Source organism: Glycine max, chromosome 8 (genome assembly GCF_000004515.6).
Source record: "Glycine max cultivar Williams 82 chromosome 8, Glycine_max_v4.0, whole genome shotgun sequence".
NCBI lineage: Eukaryota > Viridiplantae > Streptophyta > Magnoliopsida > Fabales > Fabaceae > Glycine > Glycine max.
Window position 1 is genome coordinate 4,999,998 of NC_038244.2, and position 20,763 is coordinate 5,020,760.

At 30.9% G+C, this 20,763-nt stretch overlaps 2 protein-coding genes across 11 annotated transcripts in view; both read right to left on the bottom strand.

The window, feature by feature from the left end:
- Window positions 1–182, bottom strand: part of LOC100778583 (uncharacterized) — a 4,095-nt gene extending 3,913 nt beyond the window's left edge. For 4 of the 9 annotated variants that reach the window (XR_005892527.1, XR_005892526.1, XR_005892528.1 and 1 more), the window contains exon 1: window positions 1–181. This exon is cut by the window's left edge and continues 212 nt beyond it. Coding sequence is in view for 6 of the 9 variants with exons in the window: in XM_014778401.3 (XP_014633887.2) it covers window positions 1–87 (87 nt within the window). In the remaining 3 variants the exon portion in view is untranslated. The other 5 variants (XM_041017983.1, XM_041017984.1, XM_041017980.1 and 2 more) reach the window with 4 other exon arrangements.
- A 957-nt stretch (window positions 183–1,139) lies between these two features.
- Window positions 1,140–20,518, bottom strand: LOC100779119 (MADS-box transcription factor 23). 2 transcript variants are annotated; one of them, XM_006584888.3, is made up of 8 exons: window positions 20,383–20,518; window positions 19,962–20,253; window positions 6,059–6,137; window positions 3,425–3,477; window positions 2,528–2,627; window positions 2,339–2,380; window positions 2,170–2,250; window positions 1,140–1,649 (listed from the first exon to the last, which is right to left on the bottom strand). In XM_006584888.3, exons 2-8 carry the CDS (start codon window positions 20,141–20,143, stop codon window positions 1,470–1,472), a joined length of 717 nt encoding a protein of 238 aa, XP_006584951.1. In that variant the 5' UTR covers window positions 20,144–20,253; window positions 20,383–20,518; the 3' UTR covers window positions 1,140–1,469. The 2 variants fall into 2 exon arrangements, with proteins under 2 accessions (XP_006584951.1, XP_003532587.1); XM_003532539.4 differs by having other exon boundaries at window positions 3,425–3,486.
- Between the last annotated feature and the right edge of the window lie 245 nt (window positions 20,519–20,763).

Genomic DNA, 20,763 nt, shown 5'->3' on the forward strand with positions numbered 1-20,763 from the left:
CACCATTTCATTTGAATGATTCTTTTGTTTTTCTCCTTTGAATCGTTGAGTTGGGTTAATGATCCATTTCGCAGCTTCAAGAGACATGTACCCTACACTGTGAACCGAAAATAAGATTTTGAAAAAACTAAACCCCAATAATAAGAAATTATATGTAAACTAAACAGAAATTATAAATGCATCAGAAAATATAGTGATGCGATCACTTTTGAAGTGATTATCGTCAAGTGAAAGATAATATAATTTTTTTTACATTATCAATATATTTATTATATATTCTTATTAACACATTTATTTATTTTTACATTTTATTTTCACTATTTTTTACCATCTTATTTTTTCTTTTATTTCATGACAAATTCAATCTAAAATAAAAACAAATGCATTACATATAAACTAATTTATAATACATGGTGAATTGTTAAATTCATAATTATATAGAATTTGTGTGGAGAAATGGTGATTTGGTAAGTCATGAGGGTTTAGGAATCATGGTAATGCGTGTGACGATGGTAGGTGTGGGTAGGTTGCAGCACAATGATGAGTTTGGTGTGTTGTGGAGGTTGCATTGGGTGGTGTTTGAGTGCGGCGTAGGTGTTGGGTGGTTAGGTGGAGGTTGGGTGCAATGGTCATGAAGATTTATGGGAGAGGTAGCTAGGTTTGCTTGGGAGAGAAAGGGTAAAGAGGGGATATCATGAATTTGGGTGTATCAAGAAAAAATAGGGTGCACAAAGTAATTTCCTACTCCGAATTCGTTGTTAATTTGGATTTTATTTTCTGGGCCTCTTTTTTCTGCACCCTAACAATCTCAATCTACACCTTTTGTACATTCTGAATTAGGTAATCTGGAATGTAAAACTTTCCTTCTGGATTAATCTTTCCATAATGAAAGGAAATGTTCCTTGTAAATTTAGGATTAGGTAATTTGGAATTTAAAATCTTCGTTCTGGACAAATTAACCTTTCTCTGATAAAAAGTGGTGTAGGGTGAGATTTCTGGATGCAATCTGATGCATGTGATATACAGTATGGGGCCTAGGTGCCCCCGGGAGTGGTGTTTGGATTCCGTTTCATGATACATGATATACAGTATAAATTAAGAAATCATATATAAAACCCCCCAGGCACAACGCAGATATCTTTATTGTCCAATATATAGATATAGATGTACATTAAGATGCATTATTCGTTTCATGATTCATGATACACAGTACAGATTTAGAAATCATATGGACCGAACATATTCATCTCCATATATGGGTTCGATCGCTATCTAACAGGTTTTGACCAATGCAGCTGTAATCTAGTGCACTGCACACTTGGCTTGTTACTTTATAACGAAAGTAATTAAGGATAAAAATCTATAGACTTAAAGCATGTTTAGTGCAGTTTATATTTAGAGAATAATCGCTTATTTTTTTAAAATATTTCTACTTTAATTTAAATTACATCACATGCACGTTAAATTTTTTACATCTTCAATTTGAGGGAGTACCCCATAATCATCACTTCGGCTGATGGTTCACTGGGTTGGGGTTGGGACTGCCTTTGTTGCAGACTGTTAGGGTCAAGTGTATCATATCTATTTTTGATAGCACATGGAGGTTTGAGTGCTGCCCTTTCTTCTTCCTTATGCCTTGCTTCAATAACCTAGGATCCAAATCATTAACTTAGGTTTAGCTAAAATAAACTTGAAGCTTTCAGCTTCTAGATAATTAAATGGCATGATCCAAGTCTATTTGGATACAAAGCTAGAAAAACTTGAGAGTTTTTCTATTTGCAAAAAATTCTATATTTTTAATAGAGAAACTTTCAAAAGCTCTTATAGCTTTGTATATCCAAACATACCCTAAATGTGGAAAATCTATTGGATTCCTAAACTTGATGCCCTTTATAGGGCTTGTGTGGTTAGGTATTTCATTACATCATGTATGAATAATTTTTGGTTAAAGGTGTAAGGAAAGACTTTATAACAATGTGGAGATGGAGAGAAAAATGCTTGTAGTTATAGAGAAAAAAAATTATTTTAAGAGTTTATTTTTATTTTTTTTTCTTTCACTTTGTGTCCTTTACAAAATTAGGTTTCGTACCTATCAACATTTTCCATTATCAAACTGAGTATAAATGCATATACTTATATATCATAGAATATGTTTTCTTGATGATTTACCTTCTTTAGTTCTGCATTTTCATTGTGGATAAGGTCTATCTTCTTATGAAGTTCTTCATTTTGTCGACGAATCAAGCTTCCCTGCAAATAATAATGGTGTCAATGAAGAGATTGGTTCAAAATTTGAAATTTGTGGAGTATTAAAGGAACAAAATCTGATGCCTGGAACCTTTTGTTGTAATTCCTTGATCTCATCACTGAAAATGTGATCCTGCAGATGAAATAAATGATTGTGTAAGAGTCGTGCATGAAATAAAGAGGAGGAAACAAACTTTCTTTTTACTAAAAATGATTAATGAAAACCAAACATGTAGTATAAAGAGGAGCTTTGATTTGCTTTGACTTTGAATCATGATACCTTTTTATTGCGAACGTTATTCAAACTCATTTGTAGTTGATTTTCCAGATGTTTTAGCTGATTAATACCCAAACCAGAAAGTTCTTCACCCATCAGTTGCCTGCATTTGTCAAAAAGAAAGTATGTAGTCCTTTCTCATCTTAAATTTGTTTATTGCTATGGTATATAGTTATGTGATTAGAATACAAATGCATCAGTAAGTTTCTTACCGTGATATCATTATTAGATTGTATAGAAAAGTGAGAGTAATTTTGAACCAAGCATATCTTTCTATTCTCCAAATTTTTGCTAAGACATTGTTTTGCTTCAGGAAGGTTAATTAGGAACGCGGAAAACCCTTGCCCCCTCCCATTTTCATTACAAAAAAAGCATGAGAGGAGACCAATATGGGTATTGGGTATTGGTTTTGCTTAACGTACTTCCTCCATTTTTGTACTCTCCATATTGTTACATAGTTACATCAAATTAAAACTATGAGCCTTTCATGATCATTATTCATCTCACCCAACATTAACTACCTTAACAAGAAGTACCGTATGCACTCGGTATAATTTTCCCCCTTAAACTTGTCTAGAATCCATTATTAAGTCTATATAATAACTTATTGTTGAGAAGATAACATTCTAAAATGATTTTTAGATACCTCAAATACTATTTGACACTTAGTAAGAGAGATAAAAAAAGATAAATTATAAGTATGAATGTATGATAAATGGTATGACATGATAGGAAGAAATTAACAGATGATATAGAAGTGTTTAAAAAATTGAGGTGTTCAAAAATCATTGCACATACGTATTTCAATATGTGTTCAAGAGTTCGTGTTACTCGCTAATTTCCATATTTCTGACATGCTTCAATGACAAATATTCAACTGTTGGGTGTCTAATCTTTTACCTGTGGTTTTCTTGCAAATGCTGCAGTTGTTGCCTCAAGCTTGCTGCTTCTCCCTGCCAAAACTAACAAGTAGTAATACATATATCAGACGTATGTAACATCAATTTGTAAAGAAGTAAATGATAACGCAAATTGCAGAGGTGAAAAGTATTACATTTGCACCTGTCAAAATTTCCCTACCCGTCAATGCCGCAGCGTCTTATAAGAAAATTCACAAATAGTTAGGATCCGAATATCGTGTGGTTGATTATGCAGTTGTTTCATGTTATAGGTGTTGTTGGGGTATTTTCTTTGGGTTTGAGTTGTTGGTTTTAATTGGCATAATACTATGTGAGTTTTGTAAAATGGCAAATGTACTTCTTGTGCTTTTAGCTATTCTTTTCTTTTTCAATGAAAATTTAACTTGTACAAACAAAGAAGGGTGAAAACCCAAGTACTATCAACATGTGATGTGGTCAATTAAAATCATATTAATTAATACATTTTAGATTTTTTTATCATGTTATTGATATAAAATATTCAATAATTTTTTTATGATTAATTTTTATTAAAAAAATTTATTAATCACTTTTATTGGAATATTTATTTTTAATTATATTTTTTTTATCATATATAAAGCTCGAACTCAATACCTCACTAATCTGAAAAGACCAATTCAATGTTAAAAATTAATATGTTAACTAAACAATATATTTTTTATATGTACACTTTTAGTTAATAATAATGTGATAGTTATCACGGTTATGGTTCTAGGTCATGATGTTTAATGATTGTAAATGTAGGTTAAAGAATAAGAGTGTGATTAATAGGCTGAGCAGGTGTTCCTTACATTATAAAATCATGTTTTAAATGTTCTTAATTTTGGCTTCAATATTATTTTAGACTTGATAAATTAAGATCAAATAGCATGAATGTAGTTTAAGGTTAAAATGGACCGTACTCAATGCTTTTTTTTTTTATTGATGTATTAATCATGTAGCTTGTCTTTATTTTATCTATTATTAATTTGTCCTTGTAAGACTGTTATGTTTGGGTTAGATTACTTGTATTTTAATTAATAATATTTTGCTTATAAAAAATGATAGTCTTAATGAATGCTAATGGCTAATTTAGGCTTATAAAGATTACTTCTACAACAAATTGTAAGAACTATGGAGAAATCTATCACATACAATCCTATTCATTTATCTTGTAGCTTTAACAGTAAAGTTTTTACAATTCTCTTTACAGTACTATTTCTTTATCGCATACCATTTACATGCTTTTAATTACGAGTTTTTATGCCTCTGTTCTTTATTTCAACTCAACTTCTAGATGAACTCAATTGAATGTGACTGTAAGAGTTTTTTTTTATAAAAAAGATTGGATTTGAATTTTCGGATCATATATTCAATTTTCAAATTTCTTTCTTATTTTCTCTTATTGATAGATTATGTGAAGCTTTTCTCAAGGTCTTAATTACGACAATTTTCACAAACAAAACTAAGATCACCATTAAGAGACTAGTCAATGCAGCTATCTTTTTTGGTTTGCACCAAAAGTATTTCCCAACTTATAGTTGAAGACTAATTACTTTGAAGACGTAGATATTATTGAAATGTCTTTTGTCTTTTCCAATAAAGAGTCTTCTACATTTAGATGGTTGGAAATTAATCTCATGTTAACATGCTTAAGGAATCAAATTATCTACCAACTATGTTAAACCTTATTGATAGTAGTCAATGTTATTTGATACTACTTGTTGAGCCATTTTTCATAGGTCGAAATGTGTCAAAAATTCAGTGTAAGTTTAATATAGAAGGCGGAACTTATGGTTAAATAATAGGTATAAAATTTAGTTGTGCCAAGAGAACTAATGTTAAGAGTATAGTGAACTCTTTCTAGTTTTCCTTGTAAGCCTGTGGTCGAGTTCATAGTTTTAAAAATTGGCTTGGACCAACCAATTCTACCGACTGGACCAAATATTGGTGGTATAACTTGTGCAAGCCACTCACTAGATTGATATGTCTTTCACTCAATTTGAATCGGCATGACCAATGGATTTTACAGTTGAATTGATGAACCAGTTTAGTTCAACCAATACAAGAAAAATGAAATACATAAGAATCAAATCCAAAATCTGAAAATCATTTAGTAAATCAACTTATTACTAGATCACCATGATTAATAAGTAAATTTATAACACAAATAATATATATATATATATATATATATATATATATACTTATTTTATATTACTTATACTGGTTCATGTGATTCAATTATTGATACATTGGTTCAACTAGTGATTCATTAATCTAATATCTCAACTGAATTGATGATCGATCTAATTTTTAAAATATTAGTTGGATTGTTCAGGTTAAGATTAATTTAAATTTAAGTTAATGAAGTTTTATGGTCGGTATTAGATATTTCTTGAAAGAAAATTAACCAATATATGGTTTTCTTTATCTTGTTATTCTTGTTTTTTCTTACTTTTTTTTGCTCCATCTTAATAATGCTAAATAATACTACAAGTTTAGTTGTGTCATTGTCCATATACTGAAGTACAAACTATGAGAATGGTAAATGTCTAGATAGCCATATTCCGGAGAGCTTAAAGATAACTAGAGAAGTGGAACATGCATGTGTTACCTTGATTGCTGAAGTAGCATCCATTAGCCGATGATGATTATTGTTTTGCTTGTTAAAGCGCTCAATGATTGTTTCCATGCTGTCATGAATGTAGAAGCCAAGATAAGAAAAATGTAAATTGAACTTTAAATCCAGAGTCATGTAATATGGCTGCTGGTATCAAAACAATTGTTTTTTATAGGCAAATGAAATATCATTAAACAAGTATATATGGGGTACTCAAATCCATATACATCATGAGTTAACTAACTGAAACTAGATTAACCAGCTCTATATATGCATAAACAAGTATTTAAGCACCATTTAATTAACTGACAAAAATGGAGACTTATTAGGTTTAGCAAAAAAACTATTTCCAAGACATCACTTTGATCATATATGTTGATTGTAATTAGATATGTAGCTTATCTTTGAGATAGTAGAAAATTATTGTATCCTTTAGATAAGATTAATTTTAGTTTGTCTTTTTTTCCCTTCAGATAATATAAGATCACTTTATCTTTTAGATAGCATTTAATTTGTACATATATATGGGTACACTTGTTGTAACCTAACTCACTATGTAAGACAGATTCATCCTTCAAATGTAATTTGGTACCTTAGCTTTTTGGTTCATTTTTTTATTATATACAAATTAGTGGTTTTTCTTTAGGGCGAAAAAAAAGAATATTGGATGTAATATGATTAAAACATAAGGAGAGTGTAATTTTCTAGTATTTTTAATCTATATATAAACTCTTGAAGTGATAAAAAGAGAGAAAATCAAGAGTATCCAGAAGTAAAAAATATACTTGGTTGTAGATTGAGACTTACTCAGAAAAGAATACCTGAGTGGCTTTGAGCTTGAAAAGGCTTGGGAAAATAATATATACTTGGTTGTAATGGGAGTTAGAAATTTTTATTTGTGGAGGAAAAGGCCTTAAGAAATTTGTCACTATTCAAAAACCTCCTTCTAGTGATTCTCTTATCTACTTCAACCGGTATAGAATTTAGCTTCTAGGGTTGAACATACTTGACATTATGAGAGGAGAAGATTTAGGAAGAAATGATGGCAAACACAATCATTAGATTATTCATTCTAAAAAGAGTCCCCATGATAAAGTCCATTTTGTTCTTAATTTTCATGGGGTATCTCACATCAATTTTTCACTTTTTAGAACTTTAATTGTTATTTTTTAACCTAAAAAGTGTCACTTTTAGTGCGGGGAGCATAGGAGCATGAACAAGACGTAAAAAGGGATCAAAAGAGCTTGCAAAGAAGCACATATGTGCTTGCCAAGAAGCACGCCTGTGCTAGGAACCCAACTTTTGAGAGACTCGATCTGTTTTAGAAACAAGCAGACCCAACTTTTGAGAGACTTTATCTGCTTTAGAAACAAGCACAATCGTGCTTGTCTCAAAGCACAATCATGTGTGTCTAAACATCCCTCCAAACCCATTAAGCTATAAATAGCTCAATCTTTAGGCTTTAGTTTTTATCTCTTACGTACTTAAAAATATACCTTACTTTGGAGTGTTTTGGGAACTTTTGAGGGGACTTCTACTAAGTGAGAAAAGCAAGTACAAGAATACCATGCAGATTAATTCTTGTAAAGATTTTTCTCTCTTTATGTTTCTATTGTTCTCTTTGCTGGTTTTATGCTTTCAAATACCCGAGGCTAGCTAAAACCCTAAGTTAGGATTGTGATGTAGGATCTATTTGTGAACCCTAATCCATCTATTGTGATAAAATTCTCAATTGTTTCTCAATTATATTATTATGTTCTTTTTATTGATATTTGGGACTGATCATTCTAAAACCTTAAATTGATTGATAATTATGATCAACTACTTTCAATTAATTAGCAATTGAATTCCTAGGATTTGCATGAATCAACTTATCCCGAAATTTCTAACCTAATTAGCAATTGTTAATTAATCTCTATGTGCTTAACCTTCCTTCTCATTTAAGACCTAAATAACAATAAGAGAACAAGCTGGAAAAAAGAGAATTTTCAAGACATGACCTAATTTTGTTTATCATTTTAAGAGGCATGATTATTAATTGGAACGAATAATTGAGGTTTTAATTTAAACAAAGAATTAAGGGAAACATAAAGATGAGTGTGAAATTACATCCCTAGGTCTCTTAATCTGTCAGAACCTTCATTGGTTTAATTTTTGTTGCTCACATTCTTTATTATTCTTATAGCTATTTTGCAAACCAAACCAATTTTCAATCTCTTGTCCTATATAAATTTGTTATTTGGGAACACAATTAATTAGTTTCCAGGGTATGATATCCAAACTAATAAGATTCACTATTATTATTATGTTGAATACATTTGTCCTTAAGCGGTACATTTTTACGAATCACTCCAATAAACCATTAGGATTTGATGGGGATGACCGCTACTATTGGAAGGACAAGATGAAGTATTTCATGGAGTCCCGAAATATACATATGTGGGACTTCGTCCAAGAAGATCCTTATACCCCCATTATGAAGACTTTTGAATGAGAATCAAAAGCAAAGTCAAAAGACTCAATAAACTTTAAAAGTAAAGCAAAGATATATATTTTCTAAACTCTAAGGTAAAGTACTTTCTTTTGTATGCGTTAAGCATAAGTGAGTATGACAAAGAAATAGCTTATGAAACTACGAACAAATATGGGACACCTTTGACTGAGTCTGAAATTGTTTCTAACAACACAAAACAACGTGGTGATTGAAGCTTGTAGTGGTAGAGAATATTGATGAGAGTGGTTAATTAACCTATAGAGTCCTCTAAAGATAGTTGTATGAAATGGACAGCCCAAACAACTTCTAAAGACCATTTCATTGGGTCTTGAAATTGTTTCTACCAACCACAAACCACTAGTTTGAAGACATGGAGCCGATAAATAAACTCTTAAATCAAATATCTCATTGCAAGGAAGAAAAATAAGATAAGTGGAGGTCATTTAAATATTTGAGCTTCAAAAGAGAGAAATCAACTTCTGAAATATCTAATAAAGTACTTTTATATATATATATATATATATATATATATATATATATATATATATATATATATATATATATATATATATATATATATATATATATATATATATATTTGTAATTCACTTTGTATCCACTCTTGAAATGTTTGAAAGATAGCGAAAATCAAGTATGTCTAGTGAGAAAAAGCTAGAGAAACTCAAAATATCATTCAAGTGGATTGGTTCTTCTAGAGGTCAAATTAGTGCAAATTGTGTTATTTGTGGATAAGGATAACTGCTAACCTATAGGTTGAGCCTGAAGAGGCTTTGAAAAGAATACTTGGCTATTGGTTGAGCTAGCCTTTAGAGACTCAGAAAAGAATACGTACTTAGGTGGTTATTATGGCCGAAAAGGCTTGAAAAAAGAATACTTGGTGATTGAAGCTTGTAGTGATAAAGAATATTGATGTGAGTGGTTAGCCTATGGTGTCTTCTAAAGGAAACTACCTGGAAAGCTTGTGGAGGCTTAAGGAAAAAAATACATATCTAATATTGTGAAAAAATCCAACTAAAAGTAGATGTAGCCCAAAATTCATAGAGAACTAATATGCAAATCTTTGTGTATAGTATCCTCTTAAGTTTGCTTCTCATTATGTTGTGTGCAACATATATTCTATTTTTTTTATTATTTCAGAGCCAAGAAAGCTCGAGCTTAACTGAGTTTGATTTTGAAAATATACTTACAGTAAGATATTTGTTTAAAACTCTTTCTTGGACTTGGGTTGTCTCAAAAGGAATGGGAACGGTTATATATTTTGCAAACTGGCTGATATATGTGAATCCAATTAAGCATTGCATTGGATAAGCTTTATAGTATGACTAGTTATCTTATGTATATATAGGTTAGATATTCTGTGGTCTTTTTATATAAAAAAAAAAGGTTTGCTTATGAAAAGAATAAAGTACAACTGTATTATTTATCCAATAAGTTAACAACGTTATTAGAGTTTGAACGATCAAGATTTGAGCGTAAGGCTCATATAACAACTTCCTTTCTTGAACTATCATTCATATACCACACCACCACAATTTTCTTCTAACCCATGGATATATTTACTTTTAGTTTCCGATATATCCCGTTATCAGTTTTTACTTGTGAAAACTATGGTTTTAATTTGGAGCTTTAATTAAAGACATTTTATCTAAATCCGGGCATAAGAAATTGGAAGTAAATAAAAATATCTTGTTTGCTCTCCAACAAGAGGAGCTTTAACAAAGTTAAGAATTACTCTCCATTAAAAATTATCTTAAAAGAGAATTTCAAATCCTTAGAATGATGGAATCTAAGATCATATATAAAAGAATATTATGGTAGAATAGTTAATCAAATGACATTATATGGGAATGACATAACTGACAATTGGGTGGTAAATATTTTTTTTTATCACTTTCACGTAGAAATATGACCCTATAGGTTTTCTGCTTTTGTTTGGGTAAGACATATATCGAAAAAGACGCGGTACAAAGAGTACTCCTTGCCTAATTACATCAAATAGTGTTCATTCATGGAAGTAGAATAAATGGACATACAAGACACACCACTTATATAATGAATGACATGGAAGAGATATCTAGCTTAGCCTTGAGCCACAATCAACTCCTGACCTGGATCATGTCAATCACCTCATCAGAATTCAAATATGAAGGATTAAAACATATTTGATTCTATGTAATCAAATGGACTATATGATGCAAGGCCACAGAGGCTTCCAACATATTTCTTTTCATTTGTCTAGATTCGACCACAAATAATGCATGCTATTGTGTAGTAAAAGAAAAACTGTATTAATATCTAACCACTGATATCATCTTTGTCAAATGGTGTATGATACATTGCATGAAAACAAAAAATGTTCATGACTCTATAGGCACTCCCGTTTAAATGACTCTAGATTCATCTTCCCAATCTATAACTAAGTTTGTTGGGGAGCCATGAAATAAAACTGAATAGGTATAATGAAGTACCAGTAAAAAATACCCTTGGAACTAAAACAAGCATACGGTCTTAAAGTTCCAAAACGAAGATAATTTATGTGTGATGGAGAAAATATAAAAAATTGAAAATAAAAAGAGAAAGGTCAAAAGCACGGCACTAGCCAAATAAGAAGTTATTGAATTTAAGTCTAACTCAACCTCAAAAGTTAATTCATGGAGTGAGGATTATTCTTCACTTATATACTTTCAAGTGATTTTATCTTTAGTCGATGTGGAACTTAAATTTTTCCCAATATAATTACCACCCCAGAAACAATTGTGGCAACAAAATGAAAGAAAACAAGAAAAATGAAAATTTATTCCATACATGTGAAGACTTCTCCATGAAGTTACTTGGCTCTTAAATAGTGGTTGTAGGAATTAATACGTGACATCAAACAAAGATACCATTTCCCAGGTTGGACACTAGCTTCTAATCAAGGGTCAAACTGGGGAATGATGAATTCTTTGAGGTGAAAGGAAAAGGTGTAGTTTTCTAATTGGGGGAAAAATCAAGCTACATGATATATTCACGATGTGCTACTATCGCTCAACACACGGATATGCATTGCACTTTGAGGGAGATACAGGCACTACAAGAAAGACAAAAGTCTTAAAATAAGCCAAAATTAAAACGAGAAAATATCGTGACTTTCCTATCCATTAGAACCATAACATTATCATGAAGCCATAGTGGGATCATTCGTGTCTATAGCATTGAAGTTTGAAGATTTGGCAACTTCAACTATTATGCTCTAATTGTAAAGGTTGTCTGCAGGAATCAACACCGATAATCCTTTCCCTTTGGACAAATCATGGAGAGAAAAAGAATCATTGAAACTTGTTCAAACGAATCACAGACCAATGCGGACTCTACCACTCACTCAAAGTAGGTATTCCATCTTTTTTCTTAAGGGAATATTTATGCTAGAGAAATATGGAGTCTTTAAGATTTTGCTGAAGTTCAAGCAATTAGCAACTAGATGAAAATCAAAGTGTTCATCACATTAAGACAATACAAAGTGATCAGTAATGAATTGATTTTGATTATGTTTAGAAAAAAGAAATAGAGCACCAACTTAGTGTTGGGTTACTCGATCATCACAGTGAAGGGAGAAATACCAAACATACTATAATTTACTTGTTAAACAGGTACCTAACTAAAGTTGTACAGAACTATAAACTCGTGGAGGATCATAACGGAAGAAAGACATATGTAAATATCGAAAAGGAATAAAGCCATATATACAGGTATCTAAGGGACAAGAGTTTTGATTGCATATGCCAACGTGCACTTCAGATTAAAAGAGAGGTAACCTCGATGAGAAGAATGAAAAGAAGAACACTCTTAGGCTATTATTGAATAAACTAAAGAGTAAAGAGCTGGAAGCTTGTCATTATAGTTGTGATGTCTAGTTTAATTAAAGTGCTATACATAGAACTGGGGAAGAAGAAAAATTAGCAATATATACATGTTGGGCGATTAACTGTCAACATCGGAACACGAAGACAACAGACAAAACATTACACCACCACGGTAGATTCTCCTACTACGTCCAGAAATAGTTGTAGTACAAGAAAAAATTTCACTAGAAAGTCCCCAGAGAAAAAAAATATGATTGCCAAAAATTATATCTTTAAAAAAATGCATGAAACTACATAATTATGGAACTATGTAGATATCATATTCAATTCACCTATTAGGGTTGGCAACTTGTTCCGTAATCACAACCCAGAGAAGCCTTATCTCTGACTCTTCAAACTACAAGGTCATTGTTTTAGCGTACTATGTGTCCGACATGGTTATATAGTGTCTGTCATCATTGTGCATGGTATTCATCAATGACATGTACATCAGATCACCAAATGGTTCTAAATTGCAGTCCTTGACATAAAGGTTTTCTTATCCACCACAATCGCATCACAACCGCAATTATTGGAACATCTACTGCATTTTCCTGCATTATCAAGGATCACAACATAACCGTGACCATTGCCGCAATCACAATTTATAATCATGATCACCATAATGATTAAGAGAACACTTCCATCATGTTAATAGCGTATCGACCTTCCAAAAGCTCTTGAGGCAACTTGGTACATAACCAAGATGATGGTCTCTAACCCCTTCTCACGTAAACACACGTACACTTCAAAAGATGTATAGTCTAATTGCAATTAAGAGATAATATCCCATCAAAAGCGTAAAAGCACTCCACTGTTACTTCATCCTATGCCATGTCATATAAACTCTTTGGAGATAATAGTATCAACACTAATTGTTGATTCTAGGTAGGAATATTGGAGAGGCATTCAAGGGTTTCACGCCTTTCACTCTAAGATGAGGTGGTTAGGGGATAATCGTCCATGCGAGATTATTAGTAACCATTAACCACCATCATCCCATATTCACCAAAAAAATAAAACACTATCATCCCATTGTGCACCATCCTCACTTACCAAGGTCTCTTACACTCAGCTGTTATCTTGTTGGAATGAAATTTTAGTAGTGAAAGAAATATTTGAGAATGGGATAGCTTAGAAAGTTTTGGAGGAAGAGACTATTTGTATAAATATACAAATAATGACTTCTTGATTTGTGACTTGATATTGACTTCATATAAACTCTAATGCAACACTTCTATTTATATTAGTGTCTCCTCTCAAACCAATGGTTAGGAATTTACTGACATACTTAATCTAATGGTTACAAATGACTCTCTAAAATTTTCTTCATACATATAAAGTTACTCATATTTTAAAATATTCTATAACCTACTCTAGAATTATCTTTTAAGGAGATCCTTTTAGAGCATACATCTACAATTTTAGTTTAGCATGTCTTCTAGAACTTAGACTTTCTTATCTAGACAAATAAGGTCTAAAATCAAGTTTATATTTCAACACATTTTGCTCCTACATGTTGTTACTTTACTAGAATCATTTGTGAATGGTGGATATGCCAAACAGCAGTAATTTGTGTGGGAAGCTACATGAAAGGAAGATTGAAGGTCAATGACAGGTTTACGGGACAAATGGATTAAGGCACCTTTTGTCTCATCTAATATTTTTTTTGCTGACCATAAAATTAAAAAAAGAAAAACTAGAATCATTAATTTCTGATAACTCAAATCACAACTCATGATGAATTTGTCACCTAAAATTGTAAGGATATAAGGAAGCTTCTAAGGTTAGAATCAATATATTATGTGTGTTTTGACTTTTGATATGTTTCTTTATGTTAAAATGCTCTTAGATTTATGTTTTTTGTTATTAATCACGAATTTGTGCTTTTATATGTCTTTGTTACTTGTACATTCTGTTTAATTATTGATCATAAATATTATGACTCATGCTACAGTTCAATTTGCGATTCCCAAAATAGGCCTTTTTGATTCAGGATTTTAATCTCTACTTAACTACCATGGATGCATTGCCTTGAAGAAAAGACACCAAGTCTTCTAAAGTTTAGAATACCGGAAAATATAGAAATTGAAGTTTCTCAAAGGACTTTAGGAAAGTTATTTTAATGTTGGACATTAAGAAAGTTGCCGATCTGTCTTCTAAGGCTATGGATAATGATTCTATGCAAAAGGAAGACTATACAAATAACTCAGGTTCTAAGTTTTCATGCTATAAATTTTGAGGTCATAATTCAACCTCCCTTTTGCGATACATTTTGCATCCATCAAGAAAAAAAAGTATGGAAAGTTTTGAACATAATGGAAAGATTTATATTTCAAAAGTATCGAAGTGTATAAAAGAGGGTGATGCAAACACAATAATTTTTACTTGCTAGATATATGAAGACACTTATATTTCAGATATTTTAGTAGGAAACAACTAGCTTGAGGATAATTTGTTTTTTTCTTTTTCGGATAAGCATTGTATTGAGTCTTGAATTGGACAAATCTTGTTCTCAATTTAACAGCTTCTACATTAATGATCGTGATTTTCTTTTTTCTTTTTTTTGTTTTACAAATAATTGCAGATGATGACAGTTGGAAGGAGTGTTTGTGATTTCTTTCCTAATTAAAACTGTGTAAGTGCTGTCAAATTATGGCAATACATTTTAATTGACTAACAAGTACTTTTCACAATCTCAGAAAAAAAAGGCTAAATAATCTGTAGGTTCTCAAACAACTTAATAAATTTTTAAAATAAGTCTCAATTAAAGGTTTGTAATAATAATCCTAAATTTTAAATCACTTTTCATTGGATCCCTGGCCACATTTTTATTAAGATTTCGTCAAGGATATGTTAACTACAAGAACCTAATTGGAAATTTTCAAATAATCTAGAGATTCAGTCATTAGTTTAATTTTTAGTAAATCCCTAAACTATTTAAAAATATTTAACTAGGTTTTGTATTTAATGAAACCCTAACAATAAAAATGTAATCACAAATCTAACTAAGAATGATTAATAAGTTTATGGACCTAATTATAGACTTCTAAACTATGTGGACGCTATTTACTGCAAAAAAAAAAAAAAAACTATATGGAACTATTTAAAATTTAAAAAAATAATTCAGCAACCTATAGTTTAATTTAACCTGAAAAAAAGTAAAATAATGAAGAGTATGAACTTTTTATTTCAAAGTATTAACTTATGACTCCTTCCATTTCTAAACTATATATAGATTTTTAAGGTTAGTGCACATTCATTATAAAAAATATTAATTGATATATTTCTAAATTAAAATATTCCTATTTAATTATGTTGTTGAAATTATCAATCAAAAGATTATTACCTCCATTTTTTTATTGATATTTTTTTAAAGATTTGTTCTCTCTCAGCATCACAAAGCCAAAAAGTCTAAAGTCTCTAGGCTCAATATTGTAGAGCCTATTGATCTTTCTTTTAAGGTTTGAGAAAGAGTAAATAAACATTTTGGTCTTTGACTTTTGATCCATTTTATAAATTAGTCCCTATCTTTTTGAAATGTTAAAAATAATCCATATTTTTGCATAAGTTTTACAAAATAGTCTTTGTCGTTAAATTTGAAAATAACGTCGTTAATGAGATACATTGTTGACAATTCTAGTGCCACATAAACTATCCAATGTGACAAATTATCTCAGATTGTAACACGTAGACTTGACTTTGATGTAAAATTTAAAAAGTTATCAAATATTTTCTTCTCCACTTGCTTCTTCTTCCTCAAATTAGGGTTTCTAAAAAATAGAACCCAAATGGAGCCAACAGTGCTACAAAACAGATGAAACTTGTAATAATAAAGGTGTGAATGACAATCTTAAGACTACTAAAGGGACAATTGATGGTCTACTAGCTGTGAAACAGTACTGCAAAACAAATGTGCCTGCATGTAATTTTAGTGACAAAGTGGAACATAAGTCTATTGATAAGTTAATTAAAGAATTTAAAGAATTGGGAGACAAGAATAAGGTGGTGACTTGATAAGACTAATGTCCTGCATATGATTTTATTTTGTTACTGCAAAAATCTTGGCTCACAGATCTTACATTTATAGTAAATTAACCATATTTAACAATGATTCTTTTACCTAATGCTCCATTTGTTGAAATTGAATCATCTGTCAAGTTGCCAGCTGGCTGCGATTACGAAAATTGTGGGCAATTGCATCAGATGGTTGTGATGAGGATTTTGGTCTCCAAAACCACAATCAAGGTTTTAAATAACGGTCCACGACCATGATTCTGTCCACAACGTCAAGGGTTTTTGGGGTGTTTGCAACTGTAACATGACCTCAATTGTGGCTATATTTGACATGGCGAAACTGCAACCATGAATGCAATTTAAAACCTTGACTGCAATGTTGCAGCTGCAATTGCGGTTTTGAAACTCTGGTACTATTGAGGTTTAAATTGTAGTAGTAGTTTTGTGTTACAATTACTGTCATTGGCTACTCTGGCCAATGCAGTCCTTATCTGCAGTAGTTTAAAACCTTGGATGCATAATTGAATGAGTGTTTTATTTTGATTCATTGAAATTTAATTTTTTTCATGTGAGAAAGAGACTTGCTTTCTTCGAAGCTAATTAAAGGGGTCAATTCAATCTTATAGTGTATTGTTTCTCAATTGCAAAATGAAGCAGAGTTCATTGGCTACAAAGCGTAAGAGATTACTTTGGACAGCAAAAGAAGAAAAAGTTCTCAAGTTATAAGTTTCATAAAATATCATATTTTCCTAGAACATACTGAATTATTTATATCAAGCTCTAACAATGTCAAATGGGTTAAAACTTAAAACAAAAGTTTTGATTTCAAATATATAATCATAGTTGAAAAACATATAATGTACCTTTGTTTAAGTATATGGGTTTGAATTTGTGAGAAGTACACATCTCTGCATTCCATGATTAAACCAAGAACATTATATCGTAGGCAATGGGGTTGGGACTGAAAGGAGAACCCTAATTTGCATATCTACCCAACAATCTTGAAGAATGGTTTTACTTTGGTTGTTCATCAATGTAATAAAAAGAGGGATGATCTAAGCCATCTAAAGAATTTGAATTTTCTTGGGTAAAATAATGGTACAAAATAGGTGAATTGAAAGTCCATTTTATGTATTGGAAGGTACAGGAGAAATGAACAAAAAGATAGGGGATATTAGTGTCTTATTGCTTGTTGTGCGTGTACTGTGAACATTGCCTGTGAAGTTAAGGTATGTGATTTGATAGGTGTAGCTAAAATTCAATTAGGGCTATGGTGGGAGTGGGATCAGGGATGGAAGTTTTAATTATATCTGCACAAGAAAACAGACCAGAGTAGCATAGAAAAGTTAAAGACATTAATGAAGAAGAGAGAAGTTAGTACGTAAATTGATCTTAGCTTGTGAGACAAAAATCTTCTTCACTTGTCACATGGGTTTGCTTACATGGACAAAGACTTGTCACATAGACATATGACTAACAGTGAAAATTAGATTTTAACGGTAAAAACTTATTTGCATAACGGATGTAAAGATAGAGACTATTTTTTACATTTCAAAAAAATAAGGACTAATTTACAAAAGGGACCAAAAGTCAGAGACCAAAATATCTATTTACTCATTTGAGAAATATTAAGAAACACATTTTGAACACACTCTCTTAGTGTGGCAAAGCCTAAAAGTCTACTATCTCTAGCCCAAGATTAAGATTCTAGAGACTTCTAACATGTGAGTAATTAAAATGTGATAACTACCACCTAATACATGTACTTAGGAGGACTGACACACACTACTCCTAACAAATAACAGAAATGATTTCAAGAGTTGTTAGAGGACACATAATATAAATATAGGCATGATACCTCCATTATCACGCTTCAATGCTGACTGAGGTCTCTTGAGTATGTCTTTGGCTTTAAGATATATCATGATCTGTTTTCTTGCATTGATACTCTAACTTATATATAATCTCATTATGTACTAATTTTATCCAAATAAACCATGTTATTGAAAATCATATCATCATATCCAATAGCTAGTTTCCTTCACTATGCAACACATAACGCTGATCAAGAGTGTCATATACGGGTATAACTTGTTGCCGAACTTGGTTGTCTTATTTTAATCAAATGAATGTATAATTGAACTCTTAAAAAATGAGAAATAAAAAATAGTTTTAAAATTAAAATATTATTTTAAATTATATGATTGAAGATTAATTTATTTTTTACTAAACCATCAATTGAGTTCCTGGAAGATACAGATAAAGTATGTTTAGTCTTTGGTATGTACAGTCTATAAATGTAAAAGATATAGGATATCAAATATGAAACTATGAGTACATTATAATGGAACGAATAAAGAACATATAACATAGTACGTTATTTCAACTTTTATTAATAACGTATTATTATTACAATATAATATAAATAAAATATGTGAGGAAGTTCGTAAATTTTACTTAATTTAGATCCCACCGTATGTAGTATATATATTTTTTATTGAATATGATTTTTATGCATTGCCAATAAAACACGGTGCATTTAATGATATAAGTTGTCACATTTATCGTCAAACTCATTAAATGAATTAAAAACACACCATTAAGTGTAAGTACAGTTTACTGGATATAAAAATTAATTAAATGCTCGCAAAAATATGTTTTGAATCAAATGTGCACCTTATAAGTATAAGTTGACAAGAATCTCTTGTCGGAGAGATGAGAAATTTGGAGGATGCAGACGTAAAAACGATAAGCTCCCACTTAACTTATTGTTTTTCTGGATTTATGTCTAAGTGGGTAATTAAGGCCGAAAAGAACTATATCTATCTGAGAAATACTACTATAATGTTAATTAGGGATGATTAAGCCAATACTAGGTTTTACACGAGACAGAATTCAGAAAAACAGTGAAGCTCCTGGGAAACTTGTCGGGTCTTCAAATTAATGCAGCCAAATAGATGATGATTGCAGCACGAAGTAGCTCATTTCTCCACAACAATATTATTTGTTTTTCTTCGAGTTTTTAAGGTTAAAAGTATCACGATAACTTTTTAGGATTGATATATTAATATTAATACATAAAATAAAATTAGCACTGCTTGAAGTGTACTATCATCAAAGCAAGAGAGTTTTCTGCAACCCCCGTGTTCAAGTTTTGATACAAACTAGATATATTCCCAGACATCATTTCATCAGATTTAAGTAGTTTCAGGTACTTTAATAGTTTAATTTTAATTTACCTCTGTGTTTATTAGTTTATATATTAGTAGAGTGAAATTAGAACCACACCAACCAAATAAATAAGAACCACAATGAAGCATGTATGTCTACATATATTGACATTCAATTAATTATTCAGCTAAAATACCCCAACACACACACACACACAAAACAAAAGTGGTAAAACAAATATTAAGCACTAATTCAGAGATATTAATGTTGATCGATTACTAAGTAAAAGAAAGAGAAAAGAAATTGAGTTTACCTGGTGTTTGAATATTCATAAAGCTTGCCAGTGCTGGAAAACACTATCACTCCAACTTCTGCATCACAGAGAATGGATAGTTCTCTAGTTTTCTTCAGCAACCCATTTCTTCTCTTACAGAAAGTCACTTGTCGGTTCGTCGAATTTTCGATTCTTCGAATGGGAATCTTTCCTCTCCCCATCTACTTACTAGGGTTTCCTTCACCAAATTTTCTTCTCTTCTTTTGGAATAACAATTAATCAACGATATCTGAGATATCGAATACTAATTAATGGCCAGATTCACCTTTCACTGGAAAGAAATTAATTTGAATTAAATTAATTGAAAAATGTGGGGGAAATTGCGCAAATATATAAACGGAAAGAAAATCAAAGATAAATAGTACGTACATACTAAAGAATAACAAAAGCAGTAACTTACTAGAAAATTATGCTCTGTTAAGGAAGAGTTGAAGAAGAAGAAAAGAAGTGCGGGATGATACGTACAATTTATTGCTTTATAAGGAAAGAGTTTTTCAAAGCGGTTTGCATATGATTCTTTTTTTTTTTCTTCTTTAAAAAAGACACTATTCTCCATCTGTAACAATTCTATTTGAGGATCGTCCTTTTTCTTTTTACTTGTTTAATTCAAGTCACTTCGGTTGATATAAACTAATGAAATAATCATGGTTGAGTTTGTATAAAATAGTTATGAATAACACAAATTTTCTTTTTAGCTCTATTAACTTAACAATTGAATACTGAAATACGAAAGATTCCAACACAAAATCTCTCTAAGTTAAAACAATTGAATCTATTAATT